The sequence below is a fragment of the Geotrypetes seraphini genome, chromosome 2, assembly GCF_902459505.1.
Source record: "Geotrypetes seraphini chromosome 2, aGeoSer1.1, whole genome shotgun sequence".
NCBI classification, from domain to species: Eukaryota; Metazoa; Chordata; class Amphibia; order Gymnophiona; family Dermophiidae; genus Geotrypetes; species Geotrypetes seraphini.
Genome location: NC_047085.1, coordinates 199380790 through 199398301, shown reverse-complemented (window position 1 = coordinate 199398301; position 17512 = coordinate 199380790). Strand labels below are relative to the sequence as shown.

The 17512-nt window shown below is 42.5% G+C and overlaps 1 protein-coding gene across 1 annotated transcript in view; it reads right to left on the bottom strand.

The window, feature by feature from the left end:
- The window catches only part of NEDD9 (neural precursor cell expressed, developmentally down-regulated 9), a 136526-nt gene that overhangs the window by 10960 nt on the left and 108054 nt on the right, over positions 1 to 17512 (bottom strand). The window contains exons 4-5 of the mRNA XM_033934671.1: positions 14657 to 14758; positions 4480 to 5700 (exon numbers count right to left, since the gene is read on the bottom strand). Of these exons, the coding sequence (XP_033790562.1) occupies positions 4480 to 5700; positions 14657 to 14758 (1323 nt within the window). The remainder of the gene's footprint in view (positions 1 to 4479; positions 5701 to 14656; positions 14759 to 17512) is intronic.

Sequence of the window (17512 nt, the reverse complement as noted above, 5' to 3'; positions counted from 1 at the left end):
TTGGCTGTTAGCATCTAGTTATTGATGGTTCAGAGCTTATTATCCACCGATGAAAACAAAAACAAGAAACTGTGGATACAGATGTTCTGGAGATGATTTATTAAACACTGACATATAAAAACATGAAAATTCAATTAAAAAAGTACAATGATAAAAAAATACAGTGATAAAAATCCAACCGGACCCTACACTGTCCATGTTTCGGCGAACACGCCTTCCTCAGGGGTCCAATGATTTGCAAACTCACATATAAAGAATTGGACTGAAAACAGTCTATTGTCTTTAAACATGTGAGCAAAGAACACCGCAGACAAGATGAAGTAGCAAAACAATTCTTTATATGTGAGTTTGCAAACCATTGGACCCCTGAGGAAGGCGTGTTTGCCGAAACATGGACTGTGTAGGGTCCGATTTTTATCACTTTATTTTTTATCATTGTACTTTTTAATTGAATTTTCATGTTTTTATATGTCAGTGTTTAATAAATTATCTTCAGAACATCTGTATCCAGTTTTTTGTTTTCGTTTTCATCGGTGGATTGTTTTCACGGTCTCCCCATTTTTCTTTGACAGAGCTTATTATTCAATTAATTTGCATGCACATCTCAGGAATGCTTGGGTGTGTAAATCTGGGTACCATATATGGAAGCCTCAAGTATATGCAGAGAGTCCACCCCCTTTGGAAAGTTTGCACACACTCTTTTCCAAGAGTGTAAACATGCATGAACCATCATTCACGCATTAATTAGTGCATACATGCAAACACCATTAGGAAGGAGCATGCCATTTTTGCAAATATTGCACACTGTTTGCAAGGAGTGTGCACTTTTAACGACACTGTTCCCGTAATGACAAAAGAGTCAAGGAAACCCAAATAAAAATGTGCTCAACGATATTGCAAATGAAACAAAATGAAAATATTCCAGCTAGCCCAGTGATTCCCAACCCTGTCCTGGAGGAACACCAGGCCAATCGGGTTTTCAGGCTAGCCCTAATGAATATGCATGAGAGAGATTTGCATATGATGGAAGTGATAGGCATGCAAATTTGCTTCATGCATATTCATTAGGGCTAGCCTGAAAACCCAATTGGCCTGGTGTTCCTCCAGGACAGGGTTGGGAACCACTGAGCTAGCCAATGCTAAAAAAAAGCATGGAGTGCTTTAGAAATTGCAGAAAGAGAGAGGATGGAGACAGTTTATGATGCCTTTTGCCTGTATTCTCTATGCCTAAATCCAGCCCTGGAAGAATGATCTACTAGAAAATGACACGGGGACAAATTTTTCCCTGTCCCCACGGGAACTCAATTTCCCTATCCCGTCCCCGTAAGTTTTGTCGCTGTCACTGCCCCATTCCTGTAAGCCAGGGGTAGGGAACTCCAGTCCTCGAGAGCCGTATTCCAGTCGGGTTTTTAGGATTTCCCCAATGAATATGCATGAGTATCTATTTGCATGCACTGCTTTCAATGCATATTCATTGGGGAAATCCTAAAAACCCGACTGGAATAAGGCTCTCGAGGACCGGAGTTCTCTACTCCTGCTGTAAGCTATGCTTTAACCGCACAAGCCTCGAACACTTATGATTTTAAAGTGTTTGAGGCTTGTGCAGATGAGGACAGAGCTTATAGGTATGGGGGCAGGGTCAGGGAAAGAACGCACAGGGATGAGACAGGAAAATGAGTTCCTGCGGGGATGGGAAAAATTTGTCCCCGTGTCATTTTCTACTCTCAATGAATCTGAGCTGTGAAGTGCAGGAAGAGCTGGTTGATCATGCATTTTCCCTGTCCTGTCCCCGTGAGTTTTGTTACTGTCCCATTCCTGAAAGCTCTGCCTTAACCACACAAGCCTCAAACACTTATGATTTTTAAAGTGTTTGAGGCTTGTGCAGGATGGAGCTTGCAGGAATGGGGCAAGGACAGGAAAAGAACTTGTGGGGACGGAAAGGGAAAATGAGCTCCCATGGGGACGGGTAAAAAATTTGTCATTCTCTATTATCTACCAACTCCAAGAGCAATAAAAACTTACCTGTATGTTATTAAAAAAAAAATCAATTGGGCTGATTCAAAGCGATTTAACTGGCCAGATGTGGCTCCTGGCTGATTAAATCGCCTGTTTGGGACTAACTGGTCATTTTCAGCGGCACTTAACCAATTACTGTCGTTGAAAACCACCTATTTGGGGGGTATTCCAGGGGGCGGAGTCAGCACTGGTTTAGTGCCAATATTCATTACTTATAGCCTCCAAGTGAATGGCCGCTTTTATAACTGTCATTTTGCCGGGATCAAATATCAGCAAATCATATAGTAATAAACCAGAACACGGTATATATATTAAAGTCAATTATTTCAATAGAGTATGAGTATGCCTCAGCTAATGAGATTGTACATTTTAATAGGAGGGACGGTTAGGATAAAATTCACACTAACGGTTCTTTATTAATGATTTTTTACAGGGAGACCCTTGACACAGCGCCTGTTGGTGCGAAACTCCCAGGCGTTGGCTGACAACAGCTAAGCATATGAGCTAAGTACACTTATTTTAGTAAAACTGCAAATAATTAAAAAATAGTTATAAACACTTTAATGAACAGGGATACGATAAATATGGTTACGAGCAGCCAATGATGAAGTGCCACATAATTCTCTCCGCAGTCAAGAGATAGCACAGCGGTGGAGTGGTGGGGCTGAGGCATACTCATACTCTATTGAAATAATTGACTTTAATATATATACCGGGTTCTGGTTTATTACTATATAATATTCATTACTTAATCAGCCAAAGTCATATAGCATAAACAGGACTGCATAAAAGTCAGTCCTGTCTATATGTGATGCTGGTTAAGTGCTGAATATTGCTCTTAACTGACTATTCATTAGATGGCTCCACAAACCTAAAAATTCAGTGCCAAGCCTTGACATGCTAAAATGCTTATTGTATCAGCAGTTAAAGTTAGCAGAGAAAAGCAAAAGTAAACCACTGTGCTAAAGGATAGTGTAATTTATTACAATCGACCTCAGTTTTAAAAAAACCATGGGAACTGACTGAATGTTAAGAGAGAGATCCAGTATAATCTGTGAGCATATGGAAGGGGTGACTTTCTCAGTGGAACACAGCAATGTGAGGCCATACAGGCCTCAGAAAACACACTTTGAGGTCTAAGCCTATTGTTTCATGTCAACATTTCTGGACCAAGTATAGTACCCAAGATATTTGGCCTAGTGGATAGAGCTGCTGCCTCAGCACCCTGAGGTTGCAGAGGTTCAAATTCCAGCACTACTCCTTGTGACCCTGGGCAAGTTACTAAACCCTCCACTTCACCAAGTACAATAGTTAGATTGTGAGCCTATCAGGACAGATCAGGAAAATGCTTAAGAGTACCTGATTACTATTCAATGTATTGTAAATCGCTTTTATATCCATGGAGGAAAGGTAGTATATCATATAAAAATAACCATTAATATTCTTCCCATTGTATCCTTTTAAATTTTCTCAATTAAAATTTGTAGTGTCAGATTTCTAAGGACCTGTGAGAATGATTTAGAACTCTGCTCTTCTTTACAGGTATATTGCATAAGTGCCTCTAAAGCAGTGGTCTCAAACTCAAACCCTTTGCAGGGCCACATTTTGGATTTGTAGGTACTTGGAGGGCCTCAGAAAAAATAGTTAATGTCTCATTAAAGAAATGACACTTTTGCATGAGGTACAACTCTTTATAGTTTATAAATCTTTCCTTTTGGCTAAGTCTTAATAATAATATTGTAATTTATAGCTAAAGAGACATATGATCAAGAAACTGTTTTATTTTACTTTTCTGATTCTGATAAACATACCGAGGACCTCAAAATAGTACTTGGCGGGCCGCATGTGGCCCCTGGGCCGCGAGTTTGAAACCACTGCTCTAAAAGTAATTAGACAAACCAGGCAAAAAAGTTACAATCTTTCAACTTCAACTATCATCACCCAGGCACTAATTATTTCCTCTCCTCTCCATCTATTATTTACTGTTTTGTGAGAGAACAGAGTAATTGAATATAGGGATCCATGTTTTTTTACACCTAAATCTGAGGAGGACCTCTCTGTTTGGATCTTAAATAAAAGAATGCCTGCTTCTTTGTCTGGGTGTCGTCATTTCTATTCCTCTCCTTAGGCTTTAGACTAGGCTTTTCCAAGTTCAGTTCAAGGCCCATAAACAAATCAGATTTTCCAGGATATTCCTCATGAATATGCATGAGAGATCTGCATGGTCATTACCTCCACTGTATGCAAATCTCTCTCATGCATATTCATTCAGGATATCCTGAAAATATGCCTGTTTGCACGCCTTGAGAATTGAACTAGGACAAGCCTGCTTTAGGCCTTCTCTGCTGAAAAGTAAAGCCTGGATAGAAAAATGCATTATGGTACCTTTTTTCAGATTATACCATTACATGGAAACCACTTAATGCGGATTAGATCATCCTAGTCATACAGCTATTTGCTCACCTGTAAATGAACGTAATCGTAGTCATCCATCCAGCTCTTCTCAGAGCCACTACTGCTATATTCTGTATGCTGCTCTTTGTATGTAACCGGAGAGTACAACTTGCAGTGATCCTGCGCTTTTTCTCCTTGGGGTGCATGGCTCTGTGGGCTATGGTAAATATAGTCAGCTGTGCTCAGCAGGTTCTCTGAAGCCTGCTTCAACTGGGGGCTGCCAGTCAAGCGTTTGAATAAGAGTTCCGCATTGATGCTGATTGTGGTAGTCAACTGCCTGGTATCATCTGAGACCGTCCTTGCTACCATGACAAATCGTTCCAAGTTGTCACATTTGTTGTGAGTTTTATTTGTAGCTAGGACATTTAGAGACCAACTGCAGCCACTCAGGTCCTGGTTAGTCTGGGATAAGATCTGGTAGGAGTCCTCTAGTCTTTGTAGCTCCCGTCTCATTTTGTTATGCAGGCTAGGTTCTGTTAGGCAGGAAGCATTCGCTGTTGCCCCTTTTGCAAACTGAATAAACTCAAGTAGAGACTGCTCCATCTTATCCACAGCAGTATGGATTTCATTGATATACTTTTCCATATACATGTAAGACCGCCACTCAGAGTTCACAAATGAATTCAGTTTGGAGACAGATGCCTCCACCATCTGCTGGTGCCAGTACAGTCTTTCTATGGCTGTGTCTGGATCTAGACCCAGTCGCCTGTCTTGAAAAGCAGATGCCGACACCGAGGATTCCTTTGATGTGGTGGAAGAAGTGGACATGTTGCTCCTGGTGCTTCCTGTGCTGGAGAAAGACAATCTGTTCATCCCATCGGCGACATCTTGCATTCCTTTAGTATCCTGTGTGACTATGGGTGGTACATCATAGACCCCATCTCGTCCTTCTGGATTGAAGCCATCACCACCACCATCCTGCTGTACTGGGAATGGAACCCCTCGAGGGATATCATACACACCCTTCAGCAGAGACACCTGCTGCCCCAGTAGCTGATTTTGATGACTTAATGGACTATCGTAGAGGCAATGCTTTCTTGAAAATGAATCTGAGGTTGCTTCTACGTCACTATGATTTTTTGGACTGAGTTCTGCTGCCACTGCCTTGGTGCTTGGGGGAGGGACATCGTAAACTCCTTCAGGTCTTGGTTTCATGGAAAGTGGAAAGTCATAGGCCTTCTCCATTGCTGCTACACTATCTCGGCGGATGGAAGCTGAGATAGCGCAAATCTGGTAAGAAAAAAAAAGGTTTAATAAAATGGATGTAATACACAGTAATTAAGCTATTAAAAAGATGAAAAAATAAAACGTTTGAAGAAAGATGCAATTTAGATCCTACTCTAAACCACAGAGAAAACATGTACACTTAGCACAAGACTTATTTTCATGCTATTAATGAGCTCAGATGAAACTAAAAAGACAGATAGGCAGAAAACTTCACTGCACATCTGGCTTTAAGTGTAAGGGTGGTAATTATCTCAGTTGCAAGTTTCCAAGTTTACTAATATCTTGATATACCATTTATCACAAAATAATATCAAGGCAGTTTACAATTAATAAAATATATTTAAAAGCAAATGTTTTTTATTTAAAAAAAAAAAAAAAAACAGGGGAAGAAAAAATCACCAAATTTAGTGAATAGGGGAATGACATAACTTAAAACTAACATCACGGGGAGGTAAGGACTTAAGGTTGTAAAAAAAAAAAAAAAAATACAAACCAAGTAAGGCCTTGCTTCTAGGAAACCCTGACTATCACTATGCATGAAATTCAGAGGGAAGTATTCAAACACATGAGTTCTATAAATCCACTTTTAGCCTCTCTTGTAATTTTGCTATAACATGTTTTTAAAAGATCATGTCAGCTACCCTGCTTTTTTGAGTCGAGTAAATTAATACCCTTAGGTGCCTAACATAGAAAAAGCCTCCGTAGGAGAATAAATAACCTCATATTAGCAGACACCTGCACTGGGATTTTGAGTTTGACACATGCCAAACAGCTGCAGAGCTCTGGACTCTTAAGCAGATACCTGGAAGACCAGCAGTTACAGAGACCATCTGGTTGTCTTGGTGAAAGTTTCATATTTTGAAAGAAAGTTACATTCTCTGTACCATTATGGTCTCTTCAAAAGCATTTAGAAAGACCTCTGAGGTTTTTGGCAGAGACCTCTAGTGGCTCTACTAAATTATTGCACCTCTACAGTTTCCAGAACAAGAACAGGGCTCTCCTGACTAGTGAGATGATAGGAAGAGACCCCTTTTCAGAGGGAAATGGATTACACTTCTCCCTCTGTATTCACGGTTTCACCAATCGCGATTTCGATTATTCATGGTTTTTAGCTTGCTGGCTCCTCCCCCCAAATTACATCAGCTTGCATAGAGAAATCACCGATTCCAAATGTTTACAGAGAAAATCGCAGATTCCCAGCACTTTCTTCACCGTGTTTTTGCCTCTCCTTCAGGAACAGGCCAGGTCTCCCACCATGTTATTCGCGGTTTCACCCTATTCACGATGGTTTTTAATAGAAAACAGCGAACATATGAAAAAGTTATTCGTGGTTTTTCTGTATTTGTGGGTCTGTTAATCCCCCATCACAGTGAATACGGAGGGAGAAGTGTAGTATAATACCTCAGTCTCATTTGAAATTCTTGTCTTTAGATTCAGATTCATTGGCAACAGTACCATTCAGCAAGGGGACAAGAATCTTTAGCTAGCCTAGCCAATGTACCAAAAGGATCAGAGATACAGTGAGAGGCGACTAGGTTGCTTAGGCCTTTGCAATTCCCTGGACGGAATTAAGCAGTTTTAGAGTACAAGATAGCAGTATAGAGTCACTGATCCTGAAATGAAGGAGATAATATAGTGTAGAGGGGTTCTCAACCAGTCCTCGGTATACACCTAGCTAGTCAGGATATATACAATGAATATGCATATGACAAATCTGCATACACTAACTCCACTGTATGCAAATCTCTTTCATGCATATTCATGCTGGGTATCCTGAAAATCTGCCTTGTTATCTGTATCCCGATGATTGGGTTGAAAACCACTGATATGGCAAATATCCCTTGGTTCTGAGCAAGGAGGGCCAGGGAGCCAGAAATGTTTGCTGGCACAAGCAACGTCTTCCAAGCGCTGATCACACCAGCCTCGGCTCCCTTCCGACGACATGTCCCGGTATCGCGATCAGGAAGTGACATCAGAAAGGAGCAGAGGCCGGCACAAGCAGCAAGTGGTATTGGGGGGGGGGGTGGCGGAAAGGTGCCAGCGCCCCCCCCATGATGACGGCGCACAGGGCAGTCAACCTCCCCCTGCTTCCCCCTTACTACGCCACTGTCTGTGACCACATCAGCTCTGAGAGGTATTCAACAGATAAGAGAGGAGCCTTGGGGATTGGAGAGTCTTAGTGAATCTAGGCCTTGCAGTCATTAATTCAACAAAGGGCATGGATCCGATCCGTTTCCGGGGGGCTGATTCACGAATCGCCCTCATGCAAATGAGGGTGATCGGAATTAGAGAATGACACGGGGAAAAATTCTGTCCCCGTCACCACCCCGTCCCCACTGTCCCTTTCACCGCCCCGTCCCCGTCTCTGCCGTCCCCTTCACCGCCCCGCTTCTCTTTCACCGCCCCGACCCCGTTCCCGTCTTCTCCTCTCCATCTCCCCACCCCCAGCACCCTTCAAGCGGTCCAGCAGCTCCCTCCCGCCGGCCAGCCGTGCATTTCCCTCCTTTTCCCTTACCTTTTCTTCTTAAAATGGCGATTTCTATAAGGCTACCAGCTGTATTACAGCCAGAGCCTTGAAGTCGCGTCGGGTTGCCTGCTAGAAGTCTCCTCCGATGCAACCGGAAACAGGAAGTTGCGTCAGAGGAGACTTTTACCAGCAGGCAACGCAATGCGACTTCAAGGCTCCGGCTGTAATACAGCTGGTAGCCTTATAGAAATCACCATTTTAAGAAGAAAAGGTCAGGGAAAAGGAGGGAGGGAGATACATGGATGGCCGGTGGAAGAGAGTGGGCTGCCGGTTCGAACGCTTGGTCACTGCGCGTTCAAGATTGTTCACCGCCCTGTGCTACCATTCACTGCTCCACGGGGTGGTGAATGGCCTTGTCCCCGAACTTGCGGTGACCAGTTTTTTTGGTCACCGTTTTGGCGGGTTACCCGCGGCTGAACGCGGCTAGCCGCGGGTAACCGCCACCGTGTCATTCTCTAATCGGAATCATGCTTCCCAACTGAGCGACGGATCTCTTTAAAGCCTGGCAGAGCTAAATTTTACTTTCCTTTTTACTCTTTTTTTTACTTTTTCGCAAGCTCGTGGTTTTTACACGCTTTAAACATGTGGGTTAAAATCACAGGCTTGCACAGCGGGGAACGGCAGGAGTCGGAGAGAATTAGGGCAGAGCAGGGCGGCAGGAGAATCACGCCTTCAGGGCAGAAAGCAGGAGATTCGGGGCAGAGCAGTCAGAAACGAGGTGAACGACTGGTCCCTAGCAGTCACTTGTTTGTTGATTGGCCAACTCAGTTGGTGTTGCTTTTTTTTTTTTTTTAGTGAATCACATTTTTTTTAGTGCCTACATTTGAATGCCATTCCCCCTCATTTGCATGTGCGGATTGGAGGATGATCGGGACAGAGGTTAGTGAATCAGAGGGAAATCAGGTCACTAAGTGGTTGGAACTTGATCGGTGGGCTTAGTGAATCTAGCCCTAAATCTGTTACCTTTATATTCTGTACTGTTACTGTTGCAAAGCCCGCCCTTTTTCATTGAAGACTATTTTTTAAGTAAATCTTTGGTTCAGAACTCCAATTTTGTTCTGTACTGTGTTATTAAGTGCTAAAGTTTGGAACACAAATTACAGATTTACAATGCTTGCTCAGGGGGATAGGGGTGATAAGGGTGTGTTGTTTTTTTCAAACTCAGACTCAGGAGGTTGCTAAAGTGAAATGCTTTTAATATTTTATGGAAAATATATAGTTAGGATTTGTTTTTGTCTTTTTAAAAGTAGAAAGTGGTGCTAATAAAAACAATTGACATTAAAGGCAAACATTTTCAAAAGGAAATATGCCATGGAGCTTCCCTTTGAAAAGTCAAGGCTAGCTAGCACAGAGGATTTGGGAAAAGAAAGTACGATCATGTCAGCCCTCTGTTGAGAAAGCTTCATTGGCTCCCAATCCGTTTTAGGATCCAGTTTAAATGCGCCTGCGTCATTTTTAAGCTTCTCTATGGAATATTGGGTCCTTTGGTCCCCTTATACTGGAATACCCTTAAATCTTGCCATTCGAGGAATACACAGAGATATAAACTACTGTTCCTTTCCTTCAGAGGAATTAAATCGGCCGGGAAACTCAGTCAATATTTTGCTTATAAATTGGTAGAAATGTGGAATGGGCTTTCTGACTGTCAGATTGATAGGTCAGTTACAACAATTTCGTAAAGTCCTAAAAACTTTATTTACACAATATTTGAACAGTTTACCATCTAGTGTGCCCCAAGGTTCTCTGCTATCGCCTACTTTATTCAACATCTACATTTCCCCTTAACCCTTTCAGGACCAAGGGACATATTTGTCCCATAACTTTAAAATCCTATAAATTTTGATTGGGATAGTCTACAGTTCTAAATTTGATATGTACGGATTCCATATGATACTGCCTTTATGTAAACAAACTGGTTCCGACATTCATTCATTAGCGTCGTTGCCAGATTGACAAGAAGATTCACTTGCCACACTGTCCATAAGCCAGAAGTGTGATTTAAAAAAAAAAAAATAATGATATTTCACAAAAAAAATCAATTTTTTGGCATCTGCAAGCCCTTTTTACCATAAAAATGTCGTCAAAACCAGAAAAATTGGCCTACGATCCTTATGGTCCTGAAAGGGTTAAGGACATTTATTACAGAGTTTAGATGTAAAATTTTATATATACGCAGATGACATTTCTATTTTAATCCCTCTAAATAATTTTACCACTGAAATTTTGAACCAGATATCTTCTATTATCACTCAGATAGAACAGTGGACAATTAATTTCAAACTGAAACTTAATACGGAAAAGACCAAACTTTTCTTGGCTAGTCCCAAAGACAAAATAACAAACTCATTGCTTCATCTTAATGGTCATGACTATCCGATTATTAAATCTATCAAAATTCTGGAAGTCACACTAGACCGACATTTAACACTAGCTGAACACACAAACTTAGTGGTTCAAAAATGCTTTTTTACATTGTGGAAATTAAGAACCATAAAAAAAATTTTGATCCTTTATCGTTCAGACTATTGGTGCAGGCATTAGTTTTATCTATTTTAAACTATTATAACATCATCTATTTAGAAGCACCCAAAAGAATTCTAAGGAAATTAAGGATAATTCAGAATACAGCTGTTAGATTGATTTTTGGTTTAAAAAAGAACGACCATATTAGTTCATATTATCGTTTACTTCATTGGCTGCCTTTGGAGGCATGAGTATTATTCAAATTTTCCTGTATTTGCTTTAAGCTGATATTGGGATTGTCTCCAGCTTACCTTTTTCCTCATTTTGTGTTGCATAGACCATCAAGAGAAACTAGAAACTTCTACTTATTTGCTTATCCAAATATTAATGGGTGTAGATATAAGACCTTCTTAGATAGGACCCTAGCATTTCAAGCTGGTAGGCAACAATCTTGGTTAGGTAAATGTATTCAGCAAGCTATGTTATTCTATTGCAGTTTTTGGAAATTAATTAAGACCACTTTGTTCGATAAGTTTATTATTTAGTGAGTTTTATTATTGAAATTCTATTTTACAAATATTTGTATTTTTTACTGTACAGTGTTCCCCCGGTCATTTGCGGTTCGCGGTCCCGGTCATTCGCGGATTTTCTGACCACGAATGACCAGGCAGGAGAGAGCAGCCAGAGTGCCGGCGAGTGAAGGAAATTACTCACGGTATGCTCTGACCGCCTCTTCCTGCACTAAAGTCGAGCCTCACCAATCAGGAGCTGCGTGTCAAAAGCAGCTCCTGATTGGTGAGGCCCGACTTTAGTGCAGGAAGAAGCGGTCGTAGCATACCGCGAGTGATTTCCTTCACTCGCTGGCGCTCCGGCTGCCCTCTCCTGCCTCTCCCATCTCGCCTGCTAAAAACCATATTCACGGTTTTTCAGCATTCACAGGATTTCCTGGAACGGAACTCCCGCGAATATCGCGGGAGTACTGTATTATTGTATTTTGCTGATTGTCCAGCTCTTTTTAGTGTAAACCGCCTAGAACTTTTGGTTATGTCGGTATAAAAGAATAAAGTTATTATTATTATTCAATGAATTGATTGCTCTACAACACTTATTTTCTCTTATGCTCTTGTTTGCTTTTTTTGCTGGTGTTTAATTACATGTAAACCGAGTTGAGCTCCGCTGGGAGATGACCTGGTATATAAATCGAAGACTAGATTAGATTAGATTTCAAAATAAAATCCTCCATGAGCGTTATTTAGTAAACACACACTTAACACAGAGAAGATTGGATATATAATCACGCCACAGAAGTCAAATCCACTCAATCCAGAACCAATTGCTACTATCACATCCAATCATAAAATGCAGAAAAAGCCTCAGATAGAAAGGGTTATTGTATTATTCAGCCAATGAAGTAAAGTAAAGCACTTTGAATTTTGTCCCCTGACATAGTGGGTGGATCTGCAAAATGGGAGCCCTGTCAGGAGTTTGTTGCAGCTGTTGCTAAGAGAGAATAAAAAGTGAGAGAAGTAGTTTGAACTTTGGAATCTGAAATGGGCATTTTTGACTCCTAGCTGGTGCATTTTGGCTTTTTTTGTGCTTATGCATAAACTTTGGACAAGAATCCAGCTACTATTGCACCATATATTGACTTTCATCTTGGGGAGGGATTTGGGACTGCAGAGGCTGTTATAGGGGAAAACACCCTCCAAGGATTCAAGACAAAGTTAGACAAGTTTCTGCTGAACAAGAACGTGTGCTGATGGGGCTAGTCTCAGTTAGGGTGCTGGTCTTAGACCAGAGGGCCGCCGCGTGAGCGGACTGCTAGGCATGATGGACCACTGGTCTGACTCAGCAGTGGCAATTTTTATGTTTTGTTTATGTATTGCTGTTCGCCTATATTGTGTTTGCTGCTTATTATTACCTAACAAAATTTATAGTGTAATGTGCGATAACTCAAATTATCTCAACATCCTGGGAATCATCTGGTGAAGTTTTTTCAGCCTATGAATGAAGGTGAGCCATCCTGCTTTGCGTACTCCATCGGGGTTTAGCTCTTTATATCTGGAGCTTTTTTCTCTCCACTTTACGATTGGATGCGATAGTAACGATTGGTTCTGGATTAACTGGATTTGACTTGTGTGGGGTAGTTTAATAAATTAAAATTACACAATTAAAATTAATATGAAATATATATAAATAACCAGGTGATTGGATGATTAGTTAATTATTTGTTTTCACCATAAGGGTAATTTGAATATATACTCCTAGACTTATATTGGTAATGTAAGCCATTTCCACTCATACATGTCAGTATATATGTGTAAAATATCTTTATAAACTTACACCATGAGCGCAATATGCAAAACTATTTAAAAGGCCAGGAAAGTATCCTAATTATTTAAATTGTTGTCTGGGGCTAACCAGGCATTTTCAGCAGCACTTAACTGAAAAAGCCTAGTTAGGATGGGGGCAGAGTCGGCACTTAGTCACTTAAGTACTGATTTTTAGCACTTAACCGGCTCAGATAGCTGTATAAATAGGACGGCATAAAACACTGTCCCGCCTTTATATGGTTCTTCATAGTTAGTTATCTAGCTGAATGTGATATTCGGCAGTTATCGGGTCGATATTCAAAGCAATTTAAGCAGCCAGGTTTGGCTCCTAGCTAGTTAAACCACTTGTTCGGAGCTAACCAGTCATTTTCAGTGGCACTTAACCAGTTAATGCTGGTGAAAATGTGGTTCGTGCCTATCTCAGAGCCAGCTATTTTGAGGGTGTTCTGAGGGCGGAGCCAGAGATTTACATACAATGGAGGCAGTGCATGCAAAGCAATCTCGTGCATATTCATTGTAGGTACCGTATTTGCCGGCGTATAAGACGACTGGGCGTATAAGACGACCCCCCAACTTTTACAGTTAAAATATAGAGTTTGTTATATACTCGCCGTATAAGACTACCCCTTCTTCCCCTCCCAGCAGCATCTCTCTTTCTACCTCTCTCCAGGTGCAGTAGCAGCTCTCCCTTTATCCATCAGCTTCCCAGCCTCCAACAGTGGCTTCCTCTCCTTCCAGCAGCTCTCAGTACTTGCCTGCAGCAGTGATTTCCTTAGGCAGCCTTGGGTCCGTTGCCGCCTCTGAGGAAAGGGGAAGTTGCCAAAGTGAATCACTGCCCTGGTAAGTACAGAGCTGCTAGGAGAGGACACAGCCACTGTCGAAGGCGCTCCATGATCTTACTCCTGCTGTGCCCTGCAGATTCGCAACCCCCCCAAACCGGCAAAAACAGCTTTGCACCGCAGGCCCTGCCGCCCAAGATGAGCCAGAGGCATCCTACCCGCCGCATCCTGCACGTAGGCAGATTCTAAGCACAGACGCTGCTGATGGCCCCAATCCACACGCTGACCCCCCGTGCACCGCTGACCATCTCCCTTCTACCTGCACCTTTCCCGGGGCCCTCTTCGGCGACTCAGCAGGGGCAGCGATCAAGACAGGCTGCAAACGTCGGGACCTTCCCTCTCTGAGTCCCGCCTATTTTGTTTCAACTTCCTGTTTCCGCATAGGCGAGACTCACAGAGGGAATGACTGCCTGTCTTGATCGCCCGAGGCTGGGAGGAACAGAAGATTTCTGCAAACACCATCGGGGCAGAAAATTTAACGGGTCCATCTCGCCGGTCCTGTGCGGACCGGCAGGAATTTTCTGCGGACCAGCACCGGCGGTTGAAGAACTGTGATGTAAACAGTACCCGGCGTATAAGACGACCCCCGACTTTGGGGAGGATTTTAAGGTACTGAAAAGTCGTCTTATACGCCGGCAAATACGGTATCTTAAAAACCTGATTGGCAAGGGCGTATTCCAGGACCGACTTGAGGAACACTGCTCTAGGAAATGGCTGGGGACAACTGGTTGATAGCTATTACATATACAGATCTGAGAATTAAATTTATCTAACAAATTGCGGAGACAGAAACTTACCCCTTGGGAGGGAGGTATATCGTACACCCCCTGTGCTGCAAGCTCTCCAGCTGAACCTGTATACATGGGCCCCTTCACAGAAGTGGGAGGAATATCATAGACCTGAAATATTAGGATGAATTACTTACATGGAGTAGAAATATTTTTCATATCAAATGTGAAAAGACTGAATATAGTATTTTGATGACCACTCCTAGCATTATACCCTGAAATTCAATGACAGGCCATGTCCAGGCTCCAGCATTGAATTTCCGGGTATAGGGAGCCAGCAAAAGCTTAGACGGCTAAGTTGATATTCAGCACTTAACCAGCTTTGAAGACAGGACTGCATTTGATGTGGCTCTATTTTATGCAGTTATCTTAGCCAGTTAAGTGCCGACACCACCCCCACAACACCCCCAAAATAGTCAGTTTCAGCTTGGGCACTAACCAGGCATTTTCAGTGGCACCATCCACTGAAAATGACTGGTTATCCCCAGACCGGCCAATTTAAATGGCTAGGAGTCTCTTTCTCTCACACGTAATTTACACATCATACACATACAACTGTACTCCATGCATTTTCTATATTTGGGAAACTCTTTCCACATATCCAACATTGAGACTGACTGAAACCAGGGGTCTTGGTTTGGCCAAAAGCTAATCTGTGGCCAAAATTTGCTACTTGGTTTTGGCTAGAACCAAAGCCGAAATCCTTGCGCCTGCTCCCGGCAGAGATATGGCCTCCCTCTGGTCGCCCATCTCTCCCGAACCACCCAAAGGCTCTCCCCGGGCCTACTGGTGTCCTGGTGGCCTTTCTGGAGCAGAAGCAATCCCCACTCGCTCCTGCCTGCGCCATCTGTGCAGTCAAAATGGGAAGTCACAGCAGCCTCACGAGATTGCCACAGCCAATTTGAGGAGCGATCTCTTGTCAACAGAGGCAGGAGTGAGTGAGGCTCGCTCCTGCCCTGAAAAGGACACTAGACCAACAGAGCTTCTTAAGGCAGACATTGGAAAAGTCCTATGGGTGGTTGTGTGTGTGAGGGGAGGGGAGGGGAGTGGAGGGGGTGGGGCAGAATTTCGGTTTCAGCTGAAAATGCATGTACAGGTGTTTGAAATCGCTGCCCCCACTATACATATTTCTAAATTAACTCTTGTAAGTTTTGGTATACTGCTTTTCAGAGCTATTTGACAGTCGAACTGTAAAACATCCCCACAAGAATGTCCCAGTTTCTACCTCAATATCCTGTGCAAGATGGGGCTCAATCAAATTCCAAGCACAGACACACCCAGCCAGTCAGGTTTTCAAGATATCCACAATGAATATGCACATGAGATCTGTATAGAACAGTGGTCTCAAACTCAAACTCTTTGCAGGGCCACATTTTGGATTTGTAGGTACTTGGAGGGCCTTGGAAAAAAATAGTTAATATCTTATTAAAGAAATGACAATTTTGCATGAGGTAAAAACTCTTTATAGTTTATCAATCTTTCCTTTTAGCTAAGTCTTAATAATAATATTGTCATTTATAGCTAAAGAGATTTATGATCAAAGAAACTGTTTTATTTTACTTTTGTGATTATGATAAACATACCGAGGGCCTCAAAATAGTACCTGGCGGGCCGCATGTGGCCCCCGGGCCGCATGTTTAAGACCACTGGTATAGAATGAGACTGTGCTTGTAAATCTCTCTCGTGCACATTCATTGTAGATATCTTGAAATCCTGACTGGCTGGGTGTGGCCCAAAGGCTGATCTGGAAGCCACTGCCCCAGCACACATCTTAACACACATATTTCATTCATGTCTGCCCTAATTAGACATTTCATTCCTTTACAAAATCAAACTTACATCTTTCATTACATCTGTCTATATATATATTACTCAATGTATATGATGTTTTTTTGTGGACCGTCAGAATATGGTTACATTTAAAGATAAGCTTCAAATAAAATGTGCTATACTCAAGAGCCCAATTCCTCATTGACCCATTTTTAATTTTTAAATATTCAATTTTTAAGTATTAAATCTTAATTCATAAACTCTTTCTTTTCTCCAAATTAGCATAACATATAATCAAGTACTTAGCTTTTAACTCCTTGGGTTTGCATTCACAACTGAGCACCCAACATAGGACTAGATTCTCAAAAATTCAGGTTAAAAAACGATAGGCCGCTGTTGCAGCTATTATAGTAGCAATTTTAAAAAAGCGAGTCATTCTCCAAAGAACGCTCATGCTCACTCTCTCCTACTGCTAAGCAACACCCTCCCCCCCACCCCCTTGGCAGCAGGAGAGAGACCCATTCATTCCCGCCACCAAGCAACTGCACCCCCCAACAGCGGGAGAGATGCCCACTCTCTCCTGCTGCCTCGCAACCCTCCCGTGCCTACACCAACCCCCACCCTCTCCCCCTATGAGAGGGGCCTTTTATCTGAGCCAGAGCCTTAGGCCCCTCCCCGGATGCACCAGGGAAGAGCCTAAGTATTTGATTGGCCCAGATGCCTAAATCCCCTCCCATAGGAAGAGCCTTAAAAAACCTGGGCCAATCAGAGCCTCAGACTCCTCCCCAGTGCATCCCAGGATACACTGGGGAGGGGAAGGCTCGCCATTTTGAAGAGGCGGGTCTGGTGGCTAGAGGGAGTAGGCATCCCTCTGGACAGCCTTCTAAGTAAGCTAAGAGGGAGAGGGTCGTCAGAGGCACGGGGTGGGGGGAGTTGCATGGTGGCAGGAGAGAGTGGGCATCTCTCCTACCAATTTTCAATTTTGTTTTTTTTAAATAATTATTTTAATTTGCATAGGTGGTGGTGGGGAAGTCTGAGTTGTCAAACCTTACTTTCCTATCAGCGCTCAGGCAACGACAGCTTAGACCTGTTGGT